The sequence below is a fragment of the Harpia harpyja genome, chromosome 5 (genome assembly GCF_026419915.1).
Source record: "Harpia harpyja isolate bHarHar1 chromosome 5, bHarHar1 primary haplotype, whole genome shotgun sequence".
NCBI lineage: Eukaryota > Metazoa > Chordata > Aves > Accipitriformes > Accipitridae > Harpia > Harpia harpyja.
In genome coordinates this window covers 69,690,231-69,714,679 of record NC_068944.1, presented here as the reverse complement: position 1 = coordinate 69,714,679, position 24,449 = coordinate 69,690,231, and the positions used below count along the sequence as shown (strand labels likewise).

At 39.9% G+C, this 24,449-nt stretch overlaps 1 protein-coding gene across 2 annotated transcripts in view; it reads left to right on the top strand.

The window, feature by feature from the left end:
• The window catches only part of ADCY8 (adenylate cyclase 8), a 131,409-nt gene extending 115,056 nt beyond the window's left edge, over nucleotides 1-16,353 (top strand). For both annotated transcript variants that reach the window (XM_052788134.1, XM_052788133.1), the window contains 5 exons: nucleotides 1,037-1,195; nucleotides 4,846-4,992; nucleotides 11,730-11,822; nucleotides 14,166-14,280; nucleotides 15,773-16,353. In XM_052788134.1, coding sequence (XP_052644094.1) covers nucleotides 1,037-1,195; nucleotides 4,846-4,992; nucleotides 11,730-11,822; nucleotides 14,166-14,280; nucleotides 15,773-16,260 — 1,002 coding nt within the window. In that variant the 3' untranslated portion in view covers nucleotides 16,261-16,353. The remainder of the gene's footprint in view (nucleotides 1-1,036; nucleotides 1,196-4,845; nucleotides 4,993-11,729; nucleotides 11,823-14,165; nucleotides 14,281-15,772) is intronic.
• Nucleotides 16,354-24,449: the final 8,096 nt, after the last annotated feature.

Below are 24,449 nucleotides of genomic sequence, written 5' to 3'. Positions count from 1 at the left end.
TAGAGATAAAAGTCAGTTATGATCTGATATGGGCTCTGCCTTCTAGCACAAAAGGAAGGGGGAAGGAAACTGAAAAATGTTGACAAAAAAAATTTAAAAATACTTTTTCCTGACAGTTTTTTTGGTGCAGTTAATTTAGGGAATTAATAGTCAAAACATGGAACATCAAAATATTAGAACTAGAAAAGATATTGTTTATAAAGGTGTCAAGAGCATTCAGAGGGCAAGTAAATCACTGCTAAATTGCATACAACCTTTCGAAGTTTATATCAAGCCAGGGTCACTTTTAGCTTTTAGGAAGGAAATCTCCCTGGAGTACAGTCAACCTATAAGCCCCCTTGCAAGGCGCTTTGCATTTTCTTCTGAAGAGTTTGCCAGTGGTCACTGCTGGTGACAAAAAATGTGAGCAAGATGAGTCACTAAACAATGCCTGAACCCCATCTTAGTCACTCCCACCCACTGCAGGCTTGCCCTTTATTTCAGCTTAGTATATGAATTATACCCCAACCACTTCCTTAATCCCAGCACCTTTTGGCAAACCATTTGATGTCTCCCAATTGTAAAATTCATCTATTTCCTGGCATAATGCACTTCTCTGCTGGGTGTTTGATTATTATCTCTGGTTAGAGCATCTCAAGCCTCACAAATATGAAACCTATTTCATTTGAAAACACATATGAAAAGCGGAACATATTTATTTCATACCAATACCAATATCTTCCAATACCTTATCTCCTGTCTGACTCCATTATCTAACTAATAAAGAGGTGCTTAAAAGGAAAATAATTTTGTGACATTTTCTAGCCACTGACCATGGCAGTAATATGACAAATATTATTTTGCCCAAGATTCCTCTGAGACACTTACCATACACAGGGCAAAGAAATAATCTCTTTTTTCTGGCAATTGAATCAAATTCTTTTAGCAGCACTGAAGGCGGCTACATGGCACAAGCAGCCTGCCAGGATGACAATACAATCTCTACTCTTATCTTGTCAGGTTTTATTTTTGCCTTTTTTTCTTTCTGGAACTACAGCTTGAATACACAGCAAGGCTGGATTTTCTGTGGCGTGTTCAAGCAAAAGAAGAAATCAATGAAATGAAGGAGTTAAGGGAGCACAATGAAAATATGCTACGGAATATTTTACCCAGTCATGTTGCTCGTCACTTCCTGGAGAAGGATCGGGATAATGAAGTATGTATTGGGTTTATTTCTGATACTTTTGTCTAATTAGCAAAAGAAAAGCAGATCCATTAGGAAATTGTTAGAACTTAGATCTCAATAGGATTCATTACACAAATACTGCCAACATTTTGTATCTGATCCACATTAAAAAATGTTCATGTTTTAAAGTAAAGGGTTCTGCACTTCTAGGACCACATCTGGAGTGCTGTTTCCAGGTTCAGGCTCACCGGTAGGAGACACATGGACCTACTAGAAGAACAAGTCTGGCGGAGGGCCACCAAGATGATTAGGGTATTGGGGCACATGACATATGAGGAGAGGCTGAGAGAGCTGGGTTCATTCAACCTTAAGAGGAAAAGACTGAAAGAGCATCTCATCGTTGTCTTCAACTACCTAATGGGTGTTTATAGAGAAGACAGAGTCAAACTCTTTTCCGATGTGCAAGTGGAAGGACAAGAGACAATGACACAAGTTGCAGGAAGAAAAATCTCAGTTAGATACAAGGGAAAAAAATCCCTGGGAAAGTGGTCATTGCATCGGGGATCAGAGAGGTTGTGAAATCTCCAGTCTTGGAGATATTCAACCGTCAACTGAGCAAGGTCATGAGAGACTTGACCTAACTGGCCCTGCTTTGAGTGGGAACTATATTAGATGACCTTCATAGGTCCCTTGCAACCTATGAGTCTATGAAAATCTAGTATTCCTAAAAGAGATACGTGAATTTAACAGAATGTCTGTGCCACCTTAAGATAGCCCAGTGTTGCAGAAGTATTATTACAGCCCTGCCTGTTATTATGGAAGGAATCTTTGCAACAGGCTGCAACACATCTGATCCTCTCGCATCTTCAGACCCAAGGAAACATTTTTGCCATTTCGTATTGCCCCTGAATTGCTTCTTTGGGGCAGTTAACAAAACACCCATTTCAGAAACATAGTTTGTGGCTATGTTCCTAAAGAGTTTTTGTAGTACACAAAGAAAAGCTTGATAATGGAGTCTCTGGATATTCCTAAGACAGAGTTTAAAGAGAAGTTGCTGAAGGGCTAAAGTCAAGTCCAGAATTTGTTCCTGAAAGCAGCAGTAAGTCACTTACTCCTCATCTGAACTAAGGCAAATGTGTATTATAATATTATCTGTGAATAAAGGCTATTGTATGATGAAATTGGAATTTTCTCATGTAATGTTGGAATGATCTTTTATAATGAGGAGTTTACAAATGTTACAAGATTCAGGTTGCCAGCACTGACCTATCTATTCATTGTGCAGCAAACAGGAATCAAGGCTACCCTTTTCTGATTGTACATTTTGGAAATAGATGTAACCAGATGAATTAGACTGCACAATGAGGAATCATTGTGTTCTGAAGATGTGATTTCAAATATCACCTAGGGAAAGACGCCATAGTGAGAAGCTACAAGAAAAGGCACTTTAGAAATCAGCCTCTTGAGGAATTTTACACTCTGTGGGTATTAAACTGCCATAAAAACACTGTTCTGCAGATGAGAAAATGTGTGTGTGAAAGCAACTAGGTTAAAATTCTTCATTGCAAATGGAGCAGACCTTGATACCAACTACGAGTGTGTTCTGGTATATCTGCATTATGGATTTTCAGGGAATACATGTCATCTCTTACACATTCATTCACATACATTCACATGCATAATGATCTTCAGAAACAAACAGACTCCCCATGGATCACTGCTGATCCTTCAATAATTTGCCACTGAATTAAATTCCACCACCCCTGCTTTTTGTAAGGCAATTTCCAGAGTGACTATACTTGGGGATGATTTATGCATGAGCCGGCTGGCTGTAACATCTACCAGATTTCAGTACAATCAATCCTGCAGTTCATGTCTGGCCATTAAGTTAATTTCTCTGCTCTCAAAAAATGAATTCCCAAATGTGTACTGTAAGCGTTTTCTCATGGATGTATTATTTCTGTCTTGATGCTTCTTACCAAAAATAGAAAAATGGAGCAGCTGAAGGCTCAGCCAGTTGTTTTCTATCTCCATGATCTGAGGAAAGAGTATGTCTGTGCGTATATAAGCTTCTCCTAGCACACACTGTCTAGTCTTCCATAAGCATCCATGAACTAATGTGTGTATTACTTTTTTCTATACTTATGAAAGGGAATAAGAGTGTCCTTAGAGTATTGCTTCCATGACCCTGCAGATGTTCATCACTGAAAGAAAGTGTAAGGGCAGGGAGGGAATCAGTCATGTTTTTTCTCAATCAAAGCTTTGCAGTGTCTTTGGAAACTAGCAGAATTTTCCCACTTTTACTGTAGAACACATTGTTAAAGAGTCTAGAGAAGTAGCAACATTAGCAGCATAACAAAGTGCAGGGCAGGGGTTCAGGATGCTTTTCTAGGGAGAAGCAGGATGAAGGAAGAAGAGGAGCCTGAGGTGTTCACATCAGGTGTATGGCATCCAGCAGTAAGTCCTTTCATCATGAGACCAAAGAACTAAAATTTCCTAAAGTACACTAACAAGAACATTGAGAAGCAGCTGCTCCAGGTCAGAATGTCATAAGGGAAGTCCCAGAATGGAAATGAAATATCTGCCATTGGGTAAAACTAAAGAAGTTGAAGCTAGAAAAAAATTAAACAAAAGAGAATGCATATGGTTGTGGTATATTAGCCACTAGAAAAGCATAACAGGAGTTGTGGGGGGCCTCTGTCCATGGCATTTTTAAAGTTGAAATTAATTTTGTTCCTAAAAATGTGTTTGGGTTCAGAAAAGAACTGACTGCATTTTCACATATATAATGAATGACAAGAACCTATCCATAAATAAATCTGTCGTTCAGCACCAGAGTGAATTATATGAATAATGTAAGTGGAAGCTTATCCCAGAGCATACTTTATCCTGATAGCCTCCTGTGTTCGATCCCTTATAAGCTGCTTTCTGTCCCCAGTAACTCCATTATCATGCTCACTTCTGTTTCTCCCTCCTTTCAAACCCTAATAACAGGAACCTCTCCCAGAGCCAGGCAACCAAATAGCTCAATAGTCATCTTAGGAGAACTACAGTTTACCACAGAGTAAGGGTTCTTTGAAAACATGTGAATAAACAAACTGGTAAAGAGCTGCGGTAGTGTGAAGTATCAATTATCCACCAGAAAACGTGGTAACTGAGAGGACTCTTTACAAAGAGGCCATATTAGACATTTTAAATGGTTCTATCTGATCCCTATTAATCAACAAATTTAGAAATATATTGTCAACTGCAAACATTGATGAGACAGACTTAAACAATAATAAATAATAAACATTAGGTTCCTTTTACCTGCCTAACAGTGTTTGATTCTCTGGTATTCGTACTTGCAAATGAAACCTTCATTTCTTCAAGTGGTTCCCCATATAAATCAAAATGAAAAATTCTATTGCATTTTTGCTGGTGTAGCCCCCTGACTTCAGAAACAGAAAGAGTAGGCTTTCAAAGAAAGGGCAAACCCCGCATATAATCTGAGATAACTAAAATGTGAGAGCCATCAGCCTCCTGCTGTTGAACTTGGCTAACACTTAATACACTAATGCTAACCTCAGATATTAACGTGTTATGCATGGAAAAAATAAGAAACCTATTTTAATTGCAGCCAATTATGTTCTCTTCCCTATATTACCACTTCAACACATTTTTCTTCATTGTTCTTTCAGGAATTATACTCTCAGTCCTATGATGCTGTTGGTGTGATGTTTGCTTCTATTCCTGGATTTGCTGACTTCTATTCCCAGACCGAGATGAATAACCAAGGAGTAGAATGTCTGCGCTTGCTGAATGAAATCATTGCAGACTTTGATGAGGTAATACCAGCTACAAGAGAAAATCTGATAGTGCTTAAACAATGAGTTCCTAAATACCAAATATGTCATCCTAAATTATCAAATTCAGTAACTATTCCGCTTCCAATAATTGTCTGATTTTTTTACTCCAGTTACAATCATTTATTTTGCTTTTTTGCACTTAGTCTTGCCAAGCTTTGGTCTGAATGACCTAGTGAGATAGAGACTGAAATCAATAGTTACTTGAGTATAAACATGCATAAATAAAAGCACAATCTATTCCAGTGTATCTTGAAGTAGAACACGCCTTAGTTCTGTAGAAGAAAGGAGGATGAAGTTATTGGCAACAGTTCTGGAAAGCAGTGGTCTAAATCCAAACAGACAAAGATGTTGTTTTGAAGACATGGGTTGAATGGACTCAGTGAATGTTAAAGGTAAAACAGTGGCATGTTAAATGTGAAGCACACAGCTCAGAAGCAAATGTTGGGTAGAGAATGAAAAGTGGTGACATATTAACTGAGGGGACTTGTCTGGTCAGGTATATTATACAGAGGTAAATGAAGTAAAGCTGTGTGCGTTACTGAGGAATTCAGAGTTGAAAGGAAAGCTAAAAGCAAAATAAAATGGAAAGGACATGGAAAGGAAAAATAATTTCTTTAGGTATCTTGTCCAGTTAATTTCAGAAAGGAAGCTGAGGAGGGGATAAGATAAACAGGAGAAGAAAAATCAGGTCGCCAATGTAGCTATTGCCAGGTGGAAGCAAGGAAAACATGGGAATTGAAGAGGGAGTCAGGAGCAAGTTGCGTACTTGGTGTTGTATACTCTGCCAACTAGTTAGTAAGGAAGCTTAGACAGGTGGTATCATGTCCTGCAATGAGCCCAAGAGGAATTAAGAAAGGGGACAAAGGATAGACCGACAAAGAGCTTTGAAAAAACTTTAAAACTAGGAAGGGCGAAGAAGTAAAGCCAAAATTACCTAGCATGGGGAGTTTTAACCTATACACTGCAAGCAGTTTGCAGGAGTGTGTAGCCCTCCTGAGCTCCCCAAGTGGTAGAAGGAGAAACTGAGCCATCTCTACTTAACAGCGAGGTTGGATCTGTGTGCCAGACTGGAATGGTCCAGATAGAAAAGGGGAGGGGAAAGGGTTAGGTGGTGGTGGTATCATTGGTCTGTCACTCTGGTTTTGGAGAAGTTATTTAAAGAGAAATTGGGAAAAAGACATCCTTTTCAGAATTCCAGAATTCTGCTGAGCAAGGCAAGATTAGTACTAAACTGGACAGCAGGGGAGAAGGCACATGGATAGCAGGAAATCCTTGAGAAGCAGTAAAAAATCCTACCCAAGAAACCCATGTTCTGTTTAATCTCTGTTTATCCCAAGGAATTTTTTAATTCATTTCTGTATTGTGGTAGAGTATCAACTGGAGAAGTGATGAGTGTCTTGTCAGCTTAAAATTAAGATGCAGTTGAAGAAAACAGAATTTGTTCCCTCAAAAGGAGCTGGATCTGGATCTCACATCCCACATGAGCTATGTAACGATAGAGCAATTGTCTAAAACAGAGAAGGAAAAAACTCCACTGAGGTTGTGGTCTGAAAAAAGAGAACATCTTTTACCATTTTGGATCTCAACTCAAAAAGCATAATCAGGGTGCAAAAGGCTGAGTTTTTAAGGGAAAACAAGAAGACATACTTAGTCTTTGCATCTGGACCAGGATTTTGTACATAGATTAATCATACAGAAAATGTTTTTCCAGAAAACTAAAGTATTGGCAGAATTGAGACCTCTCCAGGGTTTAGAATACAGATGAATGAAGATTTAAGAACCAGTGTCCTTTTTTTTTTTTAATTTATTTAGTTCCAACTCAGTCCTACTTTAAACAACTATCTCTCTTTGGGATCTAGCCTAGAGTTTTTGTTTTGGTTTGGTTTTTTTCTTTGAAGAGCAAGTATCTCCAAGGGCTTCAGAGGAAGGTACTGGAGGAAAAGATGAAAGTGGAAGGCATGCAACAGAGAAAAAGAGATTAGGGAAAAAAAATTATTCTTTTTTTTTTTTTTCATTCCATCCTGAGCAGCAAGTACCTAAGACCTCTCACAAGTTTTGAGGAATTTATTTTCAATTTGCTCCTCTGGTGGCAGTTATGTTATCTTCATTTCATAAGTGGAAAACAAAGGCACAAAGGGGTAATTGACTTTCCTGAATTGTTTTGAAAACAAAGATACCTGTTCCCATGCCAGAAGCTAGAACCTAAATATGAACCCAGATCAGGGTCTTAACTGCACCTTCATCCTTCCTCATCCTGGGCATCTGCATGGGAAATGTTCATAGAGTGGTAGCTCATAAAACTAGACCAAGGTTAAGGTTACCAAAGTCTGAGAGATAATAAAATTGAGAGTTTATCCATATAATTAGTCAGATACTAAAATTATTAGTGGGAAATAGAAGAATTCACAGGGGATTCATCCTTGCACATTTTAGTAGAAAAAACTACTCTCCTATGAGAAGAGCTCTGTAACGTGCTAAGCTCCTGCACTGCTTTCCCTGTAGGTATAAATACCTGCTTCTTATCTCTGAGACCTTGCACAGCTGTCAGCATGCTTCTTGATTAAGAGTTTTGTTTTTCTTTCCACATCTGATTAAAATGATTATGGCTCAAACTTAATGCAAAGCCTATTGCCATGAATTATTTTAAAATATTTTGTCATGCATGTTCATATAATCTTCACAACAAAATTCCATTGCCACTGTGGCAATTACTGAAGACAAGGTTTTCATCAAAAGCCCTAACACAATATTACATTCAGGCCCCTAACACCTGCTCTGTAATTAATAAGGACCTAATTAGGGACTGTATTATGTCCCAGACATGTTTAGTTGAATAATAGGTAAGTTCTTGGTATGGGTAGTAAATGAAATTACGTAATCCCCTGCTGACTGCTAACCTATTTCCAGCATGGTCATGCCATTAGTGTATTTTGTCTAAGCAATCTGAAGGGTGATATGCCAGGCAGAACAAGTGAGTAATCCTACCCATGGAAAAGGAACCAGAAGTCATTTCAGGTATGATGTTTCAGGGCCAGTAATGTTTCCATGTAACTATTGACTAACAATACATGGTGTCACAATTCCTTGTTTTTCATGATGTGTCTTGCCAAGATTGCCTGCTGTCTCAATACAGCTCTGGAAGCAAAATGCAGATGTGCAGCTTGAGAGCAGAGCAGATCTCTTAGCCATCAGAAAACTTTGCTCTTCAACATCACGTGAACACCTCTGTAGAGATACCCAAATGTAGAAGTCTTAGCACCCATGCTGTTCTGGAGCAAGCCATTGGAGGTTTTTCAGGGAAGCATGCTTTAGATGACACTAGACATCTATGTTTAGACAATTGAATTGACTTCCTAATCTCAGATCACATTCTACTCTGTGAGTCCCCTCCCTTCCTTACATAGATAATAGTAGTAGGGATGCTCTGTCCATAGGGCCAGGAAGATATTTCTGAATGAAAGCAGTGGTAAAAATACAAATTGACCTGGTTTGGAAAATGTGATAGGTACATGAGAAGGAGATCTGGGTTATTTTTTTCTCCTTTTTAGAGGAGTTTCCTTGTTACTACAAAACATAAGGCTTACACTCCAGATCTGTTATTTTGTTTTCCAGGTAATGGATCTATGTTAGGGAGACAAAGCCAGTCAAACAAAAAATAGTGAACGGTGGAACAGAACATGCCACCAACAACTGCGTGGGGTAGGAGCCCACAGAGGGGTCAGGCTGTGACTGGGTCTTTCTGAGGAAGCCGGGGCAACCTGGTCCAAAAGTCAGTCTTGGGGAGCAGGTGATTGACTCAAAGCACAGGCTTTACTCAGGGTTTTTTCCCTGAGGGCTCACAAATCTGTTGGTTTCCAAATTATCCAGGCTTCCTGTCAACTGAGACAGAATGGGAGGTGTTGATTTCTGGATCAAAAAAGGAGATTTTTTTTTAATTTGACATATAGCATCATTATAGAATACAGTTATATATAATTTCCTATTTTGTACCCAAGCACAGGAGTGCTGACAGGAACAGTTCATACATCAAAAAAAACCCCCATGAACATTGCAAATCTACCTTTATAATTACCCATTTTTTATATGACTGTAGTCTTAAGACACTTACAGGGCTAAACTCCCATTCTTAGGGATATTGCACCAAAAAAATAATATTGGAACATTTCTGCTGAAGATTATGAGTCTTGAAGGAATTTTTTTTTTTTATGTAATATTCTTTCTAGCCTTTTTAATCTATCATTTATGTATCTTAGTGATGTTACAGTTGGGATTTGTGCTTTAATAAGAGCTTTCTAGTTCATGGGCAGTTTTTTCCCTTCATTTTCTTTATCCTGCAGTGATTTACACAGTGTTTATGACAACAGATTTTAATATATTATGTTGCCACAAATAGAGGTTTCGCCAGAACACAGGATCCTGCTTTCAGACTTTGATGATTACTTGTAGCTGTGTGCCATGTCCTGGAACATTCTTTTTTGTACTACTTTGTGTATGTTTCATTGGATGTGTATATCCCAGGGTCTGACCTCCATATAACCTTGGCTGAACATGAATTGCAGCATCGAGCCATTAGTTGCTTTTCAGATACCAACCACATTCCAGTGTTTGAAAATGTTCCCTGGACTATCTTGGTAAATTAGCAAGCCTATTTAAAATGTCATAACAAATAGCAGCTGATTTAGGACTGAGTTGGAATATCTTTCCCCAATATCAAAATCCATCATCCTGTCATACTGTGAAGAAAGTAACTGGTAAATAAACCATTATTTGAAGAAGGAAAGAAGCTACCTAACAGACAGGATAAAGCAGGAAAAAAATAGAGATTTGGAAACAATAATGAATGACAAGAAAAAAGATAATCTGAGATTATTTCTTCTAAATTCCCTCACAGCCAATAGGTCCTTTCTTCCTTAAAAAGAGTGGGTTTAGATATTTATCATACATTTTAAATTACAGTGCTGTTTGTTGTTTCTTCCAGCAACCATCTGGAAATTAAAATATAGGTTGTTTTTAACCAAGACCATTTTCTCCCCTTGCCCACACACCTGGTGCTCTCAGACTACTCGCAAAAGCAGAGCTACAAGAAATAATCTTTAAGAGAGCAGTTGGAAGAGCTGCCCTTATAGGAGGGATATGTAGATAATGGGCTTTTCTGGCAGTTTCAAGAAAAATGAGAAGCAGGTCAAGTTTTTGGACTTTCCTGGCTTGGAAGGGAGCCATTAACCATATGGCTTTGTATTCCCTGCGCGCAATGCTGTGCAGCCTCCCATTAGAGACAGATGGTGCGATATCTGTACACGAACAGCAAAGCTTCCAAGACCCCGGCGCTCCGGCTGACGTACACTGTGGTTAGTGCAATGGCAGGGGATATTTCATGTTATGCCTTTGGTATGTTTCTCCTTTTGAATGAAATAATCCCTTTAGTTTTTAATTGACAGGAAATTCAAACCCACAAGATGGAAAAAGAATGCATGACAGTGTATAAAAAAAGGGGGAAATGCTTCATTAAATTTTTGTCTGACCACAGCAAGAATTTTTTTTCATTTAAATTCTAACTAAGTTGAGCCTTTAGAACTGAAAGTTTGAAATTCCTTTTCTCTGTGAACTGTTTTTTTTTTCTTCCAGGACTGCCTAACCAGATTGATACATAAATTTATTAGATACCATACTGCTTATCGTGAAGTTTCCCAGGGTATTTTGATATTAACATCAGCATTACACATTTTTAAAGCCTGTGATGAGGTGATACGTGCCCATATCCCACATAAAGCTCTCTTGCCATTGATAGAGTTCACAACCTGAACTCTGCTTAAGTCTCTCAAGGAAGGCTCTGGCTTCTATTTCATGGAAAGTCCCAAGTTAAATTGTGAATATGGACTTGGAATAGGGACCAAACTGTCACTCCCACTCCACTCAGTGCTTTAGTCACTAGACTAAATTTATTCTTCCTCTTGCAGAGTCTCAATCTGACAAGTTCTTTATGCCTACTTATCACCTATAGCTATCCCAAAAACATACAGGTGTTTACCGCTTCCCGTTGGTTCCCTGTATTTTTTATAGAAGGGGAAAATACATAACAAAAATGCAGACTGAATAACCCAATGGACATACCAGTGTTAGGTCTGACAGTAAGTAAAGGGAAGCATGGGATACAGGAGGACTTGATCTCTCATAGAAGTTCTTTGGAGGCATCTACCTCCATCCATTGACTGTATAAGATGGTTAAAATGGTTATTTTAAAGGGACTGAATTCCCTTTAATATTGGTCTTATCACCTGAATTGTTGCTGTAGCAGCACTTAACTTGCAAACTGAGTTCCCCCAAAACAGATTTAAGAACACTTTTAAGTGATCAAGTCTTCTTATATTCACACAGACATACACAGAGAGTTTGTCTTCACTAATTTTCCGTGATTATACCTCAGGAAATGCAGGACTCATCTGCATTTAAGTAAGGCTGGAATATGCATGTCTTATATTATCCCTTATGTGATTTACCAAACAGCTTTACAGAGCACAGCAGAATTTAGCTTGAATGCACTTTGCAAGTAGATGATGTTGCAGAGTCCCAGCTCAGTGTGCCCCAGAACCCAGAATGAGGTATGCACTGTGACCAACTGGAAGATATCATGAGTGTAATAATTCATTTTGATATCTGTAGAAGCATTTTGCATTAAGAATTACAGAAGTAACTGTGGTTTTTTACATCTGTATTAGTTACTAGGTGAAGAGAGATTTCAAGATATTGAAAAAATTAAAACGATTGGCAGCACATACATGGCTGTGTCAGGATTATCACCTGAAAAACAGGTAAGAGAATAGCTTTCTTTAAGAAGCAAAGTTTTTGGTGTGTCCAACGATTCATGTTAGAGAATATTATTGCTACCTTTATGATGTTCATAGAGCTGTGTTTGTAAAAGAAAATAGACATTTGGGGCTTCTGGCAGACAACAGTTGCACTTCTTGATGAATTGAAATGCCATCCTGTGCTCAGAACAAGAAACATATGAATTCTTTCCTCAAATTTAGGTTTATAGGAGAGAAAAAAAAAATCTCTTTTCAGTCACACTGATGTGAATCTAGAGCAGGTCTATCTATATCTTCGGATATACTCTAAAGTTACCACTGGAACTCAGGCTGGAATCTGCCTGACAGGTTCCAATGATCTGTGAAGAGAGAGGATCTATTAACTGACAGCATACTTATGCAAGTATAAGGTTGCATTTATACATTTTTGTGATGATGTAGCTGTATATCTACAGAGAGCATGATAAACCATACGTCAAAAAGAAAGCAGACCCATCAGTTGAACTGAAGAACATCACAAAGCCAGAAGGCTGCACGCTGCCCTTACTTGCAGAGCTGCAAACCAAGCTGAGGGAAAATTCAACCACAGAGGACACATGCACAGTCACAGCCATAAACCTCAGATAAGTCAGATGAGAGAAATCCATTCATAATTACACCCAAGAATATGCCTGGAAACAGGGTCTCCAAAGAAGTAAGACGAGGCTGTAAGATACATCCAGCGAGAAATCGGCTGTTGCTGAAATCTGTCTTGCTTGGCAACCAGTACTTCTCTTCAAGGAAGAGCACCACAAAAAAGGGTGTGCTGCCCCAGATCAACCACAGAGTGGGAATCAGATCTGCCCACATTGATTGCAGCTGCCAGAAAAGAAGAAGCCAGATTAGTGTGAACTTTATAAACTAGAAAATTTCCATTGTTTGTTTAGAATACATTATAAAACATGTGGAGTGTAACTAGCTGAGCATCTCCCACCTACAGAGTAACAAGTGATGCTGACAGCTAGAAATCCACAAAACTAGACATGCATGAGATTTTTGTTTGTTCCAATTCAAAATGCTTCTATGCAGAGATGAGGAAAGAAGGACTGAAAATCAGGGAGGTAGCTGGTTATAGCTACACAGCTCCTAACCACTTCTTTTGACTCTTGATGTGGGTAAAAATTCAAAGGGAGAAAATCTTGACTGCATTTCCAAGACTGATTAACTCATCCTTTTTCTTGAACTATAATAGCCTAATGGAATTTTTATGTATGTTTTAAATATACTTATCTTCATACATACATGTCTATCATCTTGTCAGCATCTAAGAAGTGAGGGCTGCTGAGGGAGGCTGGCATGCTGTGAACTGAATCAGGATGAGGACAAGGACCAAGCACGGTGTGAGTGGAACAGAGTGATGCCAGGGAGATGCTTATGTTCAGTATTAAACACTGAGGATGAAGAAAATTGCAAAGGGGTGGACTGTATGACCCAGGGGTGGCTTGCGATGCTTCGTTCCTATGAACTGGAAATCTGTTTGATGAAAGAATTACCTGGTTTCAGAATAGAGGAGATGACATCGTGCCACTATCAGGCCAAAACCACGGCTGTTCCTTACTCAGTTGCCTACTCAGAGAAACAATTAAGGAGTTCCCTGTCCTCTCTTGAGAGTCCCTGCCCCATCATCTGCTCTGTTGGTGTTCTGGGAAGACTAAAACCCAGTCCTGGTCCCCATCTGTATATCGATTGCCCTGTAGAAATGGAAATGGAGGGGAAGGAGCAGAGAGTGACTTGACTGCTCTAAACAGAGGTGACTAATGAGCTACAGAATAGCCTTTTCTCTCCCAGTTTAACTGGTCCCAGGCTGCCTGGCTTGCCCTATTATTCCTGTCACTATTTCATCCCTGAGAGCACTGGAATCGGTGCTTTTCCTGGGTGACAGTTTCAGAAAAGGATAATTCCATCTTTCACTTTTTTTGCTCTACTTCACGCTTACATGGGTCATCCCTGGTTCTCACTAGTTTTTGTCCTTTGAACCCAAGCTATCTCAATCCTCTCTATACTGTCTTTCTCAGCCTTAGATAGATTTCACATGCCTTATTAATTCCCATGATTGCCCATCAGATTATTGACAGGAAATTACTTTCTTTGGTACTTCATGCTAAGCTGCTCTGTATCGAGGTATACAAGCATTGTAATATAAATGGGAAGCATTACCATTAATAATACCCTACCTCTCTTGGATCTAGTACGTTGAAACTGTTCTTACAAATTCCAAATTCAGACACTTGGCACTTAGTAGAGATGGGTGGGAGCTGGGCAAATGCAAAACTTTTCTAACATACTGATTTACAACTTACTCCTCAGCAATGTGAAGACAAATGGGGGCATTTGTGTGCTCTAGCTGACTTCTCCATAGCTCTGAATGAAAGCATACAGGAGATCAACAAGCATTCATTTAACAACTTCGAACTCCGTATTGGTAAGCACAGTTCAAACATGAGAATTAAAATGGGGTTTTGTCTGCAAGGATCCAACTCTGTAAGTGCACCCCAGGAGCATTGCAAGGACACATACAATTTAAGAGACACCGAATACTGTATCCTCTGTTTTCAAATTTACTTCATCCCAGGCAAAGTTAGAAATAAGAAATACTCTATTTGCAGAATATGGGCCCTGATTTGGGGACTGCAGGAGTTCTAAGTTTTAGTGAATTGTGAATGGGTAGCATAATTAAGCTACCGTCTTTAACAAGTCTGGCCAAGAGCCCATAGATATAACACAAAAAAGTGAACTGGGCAGCCCAGATCTAACCCCAAGCTTGATACTGGCTTGCACAGTCTCTAATTAACCTCCCTGTCTCAGATTCTTTTTCAGTAAAGGTGTAATAGTAGCTTATCCTAAACCCTGTGTGTAGTACTTTGGTTTTGCACAAAAATTGAAATCCAGTTCTGACCTGACCGGTGGCAGCAGCTCTGAATTGTTGTGATGGGGAACCTATTATCCTGGATGGGATATCCTGGATGGGTAGTAGGATGGGACATGAAAAGATGGCCTGAATATATGGCACGTAGCAGCAGTAAACCTGATGGCTTCTCATGTTGACTGGCTCACTGGCCAAAACCAAAAACCAGCTGGAAGAAACATGTCCTTTACAGATGACCCTGCCATAAAAAAGCTGAAGTATATTCATCAGTCACAGCATGGAGGGTCACAGCATCACTATCTGTGGTCTGCACTTCCTAAGAGTTTTGAACAGAGAACTCTCATTTCCCAAGATTTCTCAGGGAACATGCATCCACTCTTAGTAAGTGTGGATCACTTGCAAAGATTTCATAAAGCATGAATGCAACAGTCTTTGGAAATAATTTTGATCACCAATTTTAAAGAATATTCTTTAAAAAAAAATCTAAAAAACTAAGATCCTTTTGCCAAAGATGTGCCTTTCACCATCACTAAACGTATTCTTAAATCACTGCTGTAGGAAAAAATAGTCTCTTCTATGTTATTGCTTGTCTTGAATTTATGCATCAATCTTACAAGACACAGTCTTTCAATGTATTTGTAGAATAATATTTTCACTTCATGGAACATAAGAATGTAATTTCTTGACTGTATAGCCTTCAACAAGTGTAGACCCAGAAAGATCCTTCCAGAGAGATCTTTCCTACTGCATAAGAATCAGTTTGCAGGAGCTTTGGCAATAGCGTGCAGAATACAGATGATATGTAAGTACTGTGGTTCCACTGAGATGGACATCCTGTAAAATAACTCTGTGGATATAATTTTTCATGTTTTCTAGCTTTTCAAGCTTTTTTTTTTTTCTAACTTCCTTTGTATATACACCTCTTCCTTAAGCTTAGAGATAAGCGTATCTGAACCAGGCTTCATATGGTTCTTAAGTGCAAATATGTTTTTCAGCCATTCTTGTCTAACTGGCTGTCTCTTCTCAATTTTTTTTTTTTTTTTAATAGGGATTAGCCATGGCTCTGTTGTAGCAGGAGTCATCGGTGCTAAGAAACCCCAATATGATATCTGGGGCAAAACAGTTAATTTAGCAAGTCGAATGGACAGCACAGGTGTTAGTGACAGAATACAAGTGCCTGAAGAAACGTATCTGATCCTGAAGGACCGGGGATTTGCCTTCGACTACCGAGGAGAGATTTATGTCAAAGGTATCAGTGAACAGGAAGGAAAAATCAAAACATATTTTCTTCTAGGAAGAGTTCAACCAAATCCTTTAATCTTACAACCAAGAAAACTGACTGGACAGTATTCATTAGCAGCTGTTGTATTAGGACTTGTACAGTCTCTTAACAGGCAAAAACAGAAGCAAATCCTTAATGAGAACAATAACTCTGGAATCATAAAAGGACATTATAACCGGAGGACTTTGCTCACTCCCGGTGGATCTGAGGCAGCAGCCCAGGCAGAGGGGGCTGACAAAACTGAATTGCCATAATCAGCATTTTGTTTGTGTTCTTTTTTTTTTATTATTTCTTTTATATATAAAAAAATAAATATACAAATAAAAAGGGTTTAATTTTTTTTAAAAGGAGTGTGATTATTTTCTGGTGTGCTATTTCGATGAGATTCAAATTCCTACATTTTAACAAATGGTGTCAGCATCTCTCCCTTCAGCTGTGATTAACTTCTGAATCTCCAGACATAGTAGCTGTAGGCCACCACTCTGCTGTGCCAGCTACCTGCAAAAAGGGACAAGAATAAACCTCTGACTGGAGGGATTTAGAACATAAATTGTGTAGGGAGTTAATGATGGGGAAAGGAGGGAATACTGTCCACACTTTTCAGGTGAAAGCAAAGGCATAAGGAGATTGAGTAGGTTCTTCTCACCTGTAGTTGCCTTCACAAGTGCAGTTATAAGCATCTAAGCTAGTTGCCTGGTCTCCATAACAGCCAGGGAAAAGCTAGTCAATACAGCCAAAGGATTTTAAGGTGTGCTATCTGCCTGGGTGTGAGAATCTGGGAGACAGAGGACATGGGTCTTGCCCTAAAACCACTGATTCCATTGAGTCTGCTAGCTGTGGGCTCTTAAAATAGCCACAGGTGGCCTCCTTACAAGCGGGTGACTCCACTGTAGACAGATAAATTGCATGTGGGTGTCCACCTGACTTCTTGCACCCAAGCCAGGAGGTCAAGGCTCTCCTGTAGGCACTAGGTCATATCTGTCAGTTGTGTTTGGAGGGCTCAAATGTGCTATGGTACCTTGACAGGCACAAGACACCTATGAATGATGACAGAATTACACCTTGAATGACATGTCTGGAGCCTACAGCTGAGTCTATTGTCCAGTCAAGGAACTAACCAAATTCTCTGGAGTCAAGTCCCAGAGTTTAGCTCTTAACCCCATCACCAGCCTGAGTTTTCACCAAAACAAGGGTTGTCTGAGGCTGTAAAATGAGCATGTGCTGAAGTACAGTAGGAGGTAAAGTTCACCGCTAAACTCCTGCTCAGTTGCCTTAAGAGGAAGAGAGGCCAAGACTGAGGATACCCCAAATTATTTGTCTGCCAGCACAGACACAGTCCTGCTGGGATGTTACAATGGCACACCTACATGTCACAAGCCCTGCGTCAAAAGGAGAATAACTTTTTGGGGGATGGCTAATCAACTTTGCCTTGGAAACAGTCAGTATATAGCAGAGGTTCCTATATGGATCGGTGCCATGATTCACACTGAGCCGTAAAGTGCACAGATGAACTTCTTATCAAGTCTGTATGCTCAAAGGAGCTGGGTTTGTCTCAGTACATATCATCTTTAAAGTAAATCACAGATGGAAGCAGCAGAACCTGTAATCACACAGCAATCCCCAGATGAGACCTCACACAACCAATACAGTGCAACATATGGATTCTTTGTAAATACAGGCCTTGGTTTTTGCAGCCTGTTACCCAGTCCTTAATGAAATCTGGGGTTTCTTGGGAGCATCACCACTGAATCAGGCACGTTTTTAAAAGATGGCTAATATGGCTAGGAAATCTTAATTCCTACACTTTATAAGACACTATCATTTACTAACAAAAGGCACCAAAATATGAAAGTGTTTAATTGTAGTAAGATAAAAATAATGCTTTTCTTTGTAAAATAACCTGATGAATGCATTTGTGGGGCAAAATTTAATCAGCTGAGTGCCATTTTCAGAAATAGAAAATAATAAAAATGACCAAATTCTACAGAAAATTGTGTCACTGAACTATGGGTCTGAGCACAGACCAAACGGCAGTCTGAAATATTACACCCAGTGGTGATGCTGCCAGTAACTGAGCTCTCATTCCAACTTGATTACTCCTTTGAATCCCCACAAGTATCATTTTTTTATGCCACACAGGGAAAGCTGAGCCCCTCAGCTCACCCAGGCCAATGCTGATACTGTAGGAGAGGAAGACAAGGAAGGGCTAGCATCTGAAGCAACTAATTTAATTTCACATTTACGGTGGTATTTGAAGCATGAAAAAATGAAATTTTGGCTGGTTTAAAAAGCTCATTAACAGCTGTCCTCTCCTTCACAGCTTATTTCTGTGCTGGATGGGTTCACTTCTCCTGGTTCCCTAAACATTTAATTCTTGCTAATTTCCCAGCTGAACTAGTTTTCTAATTCTCACCACTGCTGCCAACCTCTGTAATGACAATTAGTAGTGAGTGGAAGGTGTTAACTAGATAACAGGATTGGCAACTTGAGCTGTGAGGGCAACTTCACTGCTCCTTAGCATGGGCCCAGATCTCCTGCTTCTCATCATAGACAGGGATGGCTTTCTGTGTTATGCCTTTCAAAATCTCCATTAGCATAACCACGTTCCCAAGCAAAATTGTTTGCTAATGAAGCCTGAGTCTGTGTTGACCAGATAAAGAATTTGCTAAACCAGCTCATTTCCATGAATAATTCTTTAGTGAGGAATTTCACCTGTGACTGCCTCAGGTAAATCCCTTCTTGGGACTATTTGTCTACACTAGATGGCTATTTGTCACCCTAGCAATTACACTGCTTGTTCCTTTTCCAAGTGTGATGACCTTAAAGGGTCAGCAATGTTATTTCTCATTGTAGCATCTGTTTTCAGTGGAGCAGCAGCTATTATTTATGCTCTCAGTCTTCCAGTTTTACTCCTTGACTTTATGGTACCGTTAGAGTATTCATCTTTCCCTCACAACTCTATCTTCAGGGTTTCTTGTTCATACAGGGTAGAATTGCTCATACAAGGACCTATAAAGCAAAACCACCTAGTTAATATCCTTTGAAACATGCATGCCTGGGTTAATAAAGGCAAATTCCCTTGATATTGTAACTCTTTGGCCAAACCAGCTAGACAGTGTTGAGAGCTTTCCTCCATTTTCCGCATTAAGAGGAGGAAGCCTTGGCAGAACCTGACTACACTCTTTGATGTCACCTTACTTGTTTCTACAGATGCACACTACAGAAACAAACAGCAGCCAGCTGCTTGGTCAGAAATTTGTACCTCTGTCCCTCCAACAAGCTCAGTGCCTTAAGCTCTGCTGACTTAAATGTTTTCTAAACAAACAGGCTGAAATTCACAGCTTTCTTCTCTGAAAAGCAACATACAATCAACTACATCAAGGGCAGTTTATGCCAGCTTTGAAGTACTCATTCTTAATCATTAAAGCAGATAGAATATTGACTATCTGGACAACAGTCCTGTGCCAAAATCATTACTGTAATGCTCCAAGTGCATATTTGCAACCATTACTCCTATATTCTAGCAAAGACCATATCTGTGGCAAGAGTGCTTGTTTGCATGACAGTGAAGAGGTTTTAGTGTTGATTAATTTAGGCCATTCACCAATCTTAGTAATATCTATCCAGAAAGTCACAGTTAGGTACTGATACCTGTCAAGGTATCTACTTTTAGCTCACATTAAGACTCGAGACAGAGAGAGTTTACCTCTACTGAGAACAGTGTGATAGGTGTGATATCACTTAGAAGCATGTGCTGAGAAAAAAAGCAATTCAAAAAAATAGCCCTTGCACACAGGGGAAAAATATCACTCACTGTCCTCAGCTTTAATTCATTCCTGATTACTTCAGAGTTGTTTGCACATTTCAAAAAGCACAGCAAGAAAAATCAAAAACAAAAAAAAACCCAAACAACTCCTCTAATCCTTTTATCATTAGCAGAACTTCAGCTGCCTTTCCTAAGTGCAATGGGAGTCAAGGAGTTTATACAAATACACAGCATAGCAAAGGTGGCTAATAGCCAAATGTCCTGTCGCTGCATACTGTCAAGCTGCAATGCAGGGAGCAGAGAGCCTGGCTCCAGAGCTGACTTGACGAACACGCAGTGAAATGATCAGAGGAGCAGGAAATAACCACATTAACCATCGTCGGTGGTACATGGTAAGCATTATAATTGCACAGTCAACTTATTAACCTCCTCATCAATCTTTCTGTTGCACAATGGCAGTGCCACGATTAAGCATTTGTGGTTTCCCCAACTCTGGATTTTGCTGGAGGAGGGGAAAAAATATGACAGCGGAGCAGTCAGCGGATGGGAGGGAAGGGGTAAAAAAATCAATATCCATATCTCCAGCCACTTGAAACTTACTGCAGTTCAGTTAGCATTTAAGGAATGCTCTCATCAGCTCTCCTGGTACAACAAAATATTTCCTTGGTTTATGTAACTTTAGTAGGTAAGACCCAATTTTTTCCAAAAAAAATTCTTTTTTTCTGTCCATTTTCCACTAAGCTCTTTTTTAGGTGACGGCTGTCAGAGTTACAGAGCCATCCAGAGCCCAATTCATTCAGCTCTTTCATGTGAAAATGACAGCAATGTGCAGGGCTGGTTAGACAGCATCTCCTGTAGAATGCAATTCATGCTACTTCTCTTGGCCCAGATCTCCCTCAGCCCAAAGGTTTGTTTTGTTTTGTTTTTTTTCTGGCTGATAAATGTGTTAATATTGACACACTGAACATCTCTCTGTTTCATAGTCCATGTACCTTTTGAGGGTCTTGAAATCAGTGCCTTCTTCAGCTTTGCAATATTTAAAAAAAAAAAAAAAGTACCACTGTTGCCACATGGAGAAAAAGAAGAAGACATCTCGGCTGGTTTGCTGAAAATCTGTGGTTCTAAAACAAATGAGATATGTGTGAAATGACTTGACTGCAAAACCCATTCCCAGCAGCAGTGACATGGGATACACCAAGGGATATTTTCACAGCAACATCATATTAAGTATCATTTTAATTAACTCATCAGTTACTTAAAATAATAAAAATACAACGGCCTCTTCCTACTCATCTTTCCTCACAGATACTATTGTGACAAGCTGGCAGTTTTCTAAGTTTCTCTAAATCGCAAAGTAATTTTGCTTCAGATGAGCGATTGCTTCCTCTGGATGTACCCAGATCGATACTCTAAAGCTCCGTCCCGGAGTCAGGAGCCACATCCCCACCTCTGGGGTCAAAGCACTTTGCATGGTTAAGACCAAGGCTCCCAGTGGCACCAGCTCTTTCCCCGTGGCCCTGTTCCTGAGAAAGGCAAGACCAGAGGTTTGGGCAGGCTGAGAGCTGTAGCATAACGCTTTTCCCATCTGAATGAGGGTGGGAAGAAGATCCCAGCAGGACCTATCCCACGAGGTGAGTCAAGACACTACCTTTACAGCTTCTTCTTCGTTAACAGCCTAGTTACCTGCAAGTTGTTATAATGGCCACTCAGCAGCTTGGCTGGCCCAGACCTGCTCACAGGGTAACGAGGGCACAGGGAATACCTTCCCCCATGCCACAGCTAACACTGCAGTATGCAGTCACCTGCTGCCCCATTAAATTCCCCTTTTCCTGTCAATTAACTTGGCAGGACCTATTACCTCTCAGAAACCATTGTATGGATGTTAGCTGGCAAGTTTTCATGGAACTATCTCCAACAAATCCTCTTCTGTTGTTGGTTTTGTTTTGGGGTTTGCTTTTTGCTTGTGTTGGGTTTTTTTATTGCTTCCTGCAGAACAGACAGAAATATGTGTTTTCATAGTTTCCATTTTATTTAGCCATTCAGAATTTATTTGGAAATAAAAACCACACCTGTGTCCAATACTTAAAAATTAACTTAAGCAACAACATGCTTTCCCCTTACCCTCTCAGACAAGATTGATCATGTGTCCATTGCAGCTTAAGGATCTCTACCATACTTCCCTCCCAGAGGTATTCCACCCTCAGCTCTATGAACTGAAAGGTTCATATACAGCATGTTTGCAAGGAGACCTCAGCCACCAACTCACCCCATCTTTCTGCTCCCATCTCTTTTAGAGCTAGAAGAAAAGAGCAGAAGGGACTTCATGGGCCTGAGAATCATGTAAAAAACAGAAAAATTCTCCATGAAACAAGTTCCAGGCTATTTTGAACTTTACAGATAATAGTCAAGATTTTATTTTCAGCTTTAAATTCATGGTGAACACAGAGAATGTCAGTATCACCGATTTCCCCTAGAACACAGTTTCACATGTTTTATGATCACATTTGTTTCTACCTCCACATTTAATCTGTATTCCTGTGCAAAGCATATTGACATTAGCAAGTCTTGGCTAGCCATAGCAACCCATGCCTTTGTATTCTGTCTTGTGGAGCATCACCTGACAAACGTACAAGAAAGAAAAATTTGGTGCAACAGCTGCAGTGTGAACTTCCACTTCAGACACTTAGCTATACCCAAATTTGTATTCTTTGATTAAGAGTCCAAAAAGCATCCTTACAGCTCCAAACTATTATCCCTTTTTTTTTTTTAACCCCATGCTGGAATACAACTTGTGGATGTCAGAAAGTATTGCACCTTAGCATCAACATACTTGGGAAGAAGTTGGTTTTGTTCTGTGTTCCAATAGTTAAGAAATTACTAGTAAAACAAGCAAACAAACAAAACCCCCAAATAAACGAACAAAAACCCCAACAAAACAAAACCCTTATCTGTCTTTGGAGCAGAGACTGGTATCCAACCAGAGTTCCTCCTCTGAGGTGGAAGCCACTACATCTACACAACAGCCACCATCACCTTTGCTCAAGGTCATAACTTCAGATTTGGGCACCTGTCTTCTGTGTATGTCCATTTTAGATTTCAGGCTCTTTCAGTCCTGGTTCACAGTTTTGTAATAGTCTTAGTTACTCTATGGCCAGCAGGAGCAGGGAGGTGATTGTTCCCCTGTACTCGGCACTGGTGAGGCCGCACCTCGAGTCCTGTGTTCAGTTTTGGGCCCCTCACTACAGGAAAGACATGGAGGTGCTGGAGCGTGTCCAGAGAAGGGCAACCCAGTTGGTGAGGGGCCTGGAGCACAAGTCTTATGAGGAGCAGCTGAGGAAGCTGGGGCTGTTTAGTCTGGAGAAAAGGAGGCTGAGGGGAGACCTTATCGCTCTCTGCAACTACCTGAAAGGGGGTTGTAGTGAGGTGGGTGCTGGTCTCTTCTGTCAGGTGGCTGGAGATAGAACGAGAGGAAATGTCCTCAAGTTGTGCCAGGTGAGGTTTAGATTGGATATTAGGAAAAATTTCTTCACCAAAAGGATTGTCAGGCATTGGAACAGGCTGCCCAGGGAAGTAGTTAAATCACCATCCCTGAACGTATTTAAAAGACGTGTAGACATGGTGCTTAGGGACATGGTTTAGTGGTGGACTTGGCAGTGTTAGGTTAATGGTTGGACTCTATGTTCTTAAAGGTCTTTTCCAACCTAAATGTTTCTATGATTCTATGATCTTGTGATCCCTAAGACTGTCAGAGATGACAAAAATGTGTTCATAAAAATTCTGGTGGAGATTAGTGGCATAACTGAGTCAAGCAGTGTGGCTTATGGAAATGAAGGCTCCGCTGGAGTTAATTGATTTAACTCCAATATATGAATACTTTCATGGGCCAAAAATAGTAGTTTCTTGAGACTACTTTAAGCTAGTGAAGAAAAGCAGAACAAAAATGATGATGGGAAGTTAAACAAGGTCAAATTGGAAATAAAGCACATACTTTTGACAGCAAACATGATTAACCACTGGAACAAACCACCATGAAAAACAGTGAATCTATTATCTCCTGAAGAGTTCAAAACAAGATTATAGAGACCTTTGTGGAAACTATGTTTTATTCAAATACAAGTGCCTGAGTCCACTGACAGGGGAACAATGAGGCTTTCTGCAATCTGTGAAGTCCTGACGGACAGACTGGATATTTTAAGATATTTTTTTTTTTTTTTAAATCCATGAATTTGGCATTATCTCTTCACCACTGAGGTAAACAACCAAAGCAGAAGGCAGCAAAATCTTCAGTCCTGAGAATATTTCACAGCTCTTGCTAGTACTTGAAGATGAGGAAAGCAAACCTTTTTCATCTCATGCATTGATTCAGAGCCCGGAAAAAACATAATTTGTTATACGTCTCCCTTTGTGGAAGGCACTGGAGGTGTTGCAAACCAGTGGCTTGGCTCCCTGGCAGACACTCTACCAAGCTAATCAGCTTCCCTATCACTTTTATAACTGCTTCATTGATTTTAGCAAAAAACTCTGTAGTCAAGCATCAGGAAAGAAATTGAATTACTCCCCCAATTGCATTCCACCATTCCCACCCCACCACCTCTCACTGTGCCATTTCTCCCGCTGCCACTTTACCCCGGTGCTCAGAGCAATAACTCCCCATTGCATTTGTTCTAAGTAAGGGCT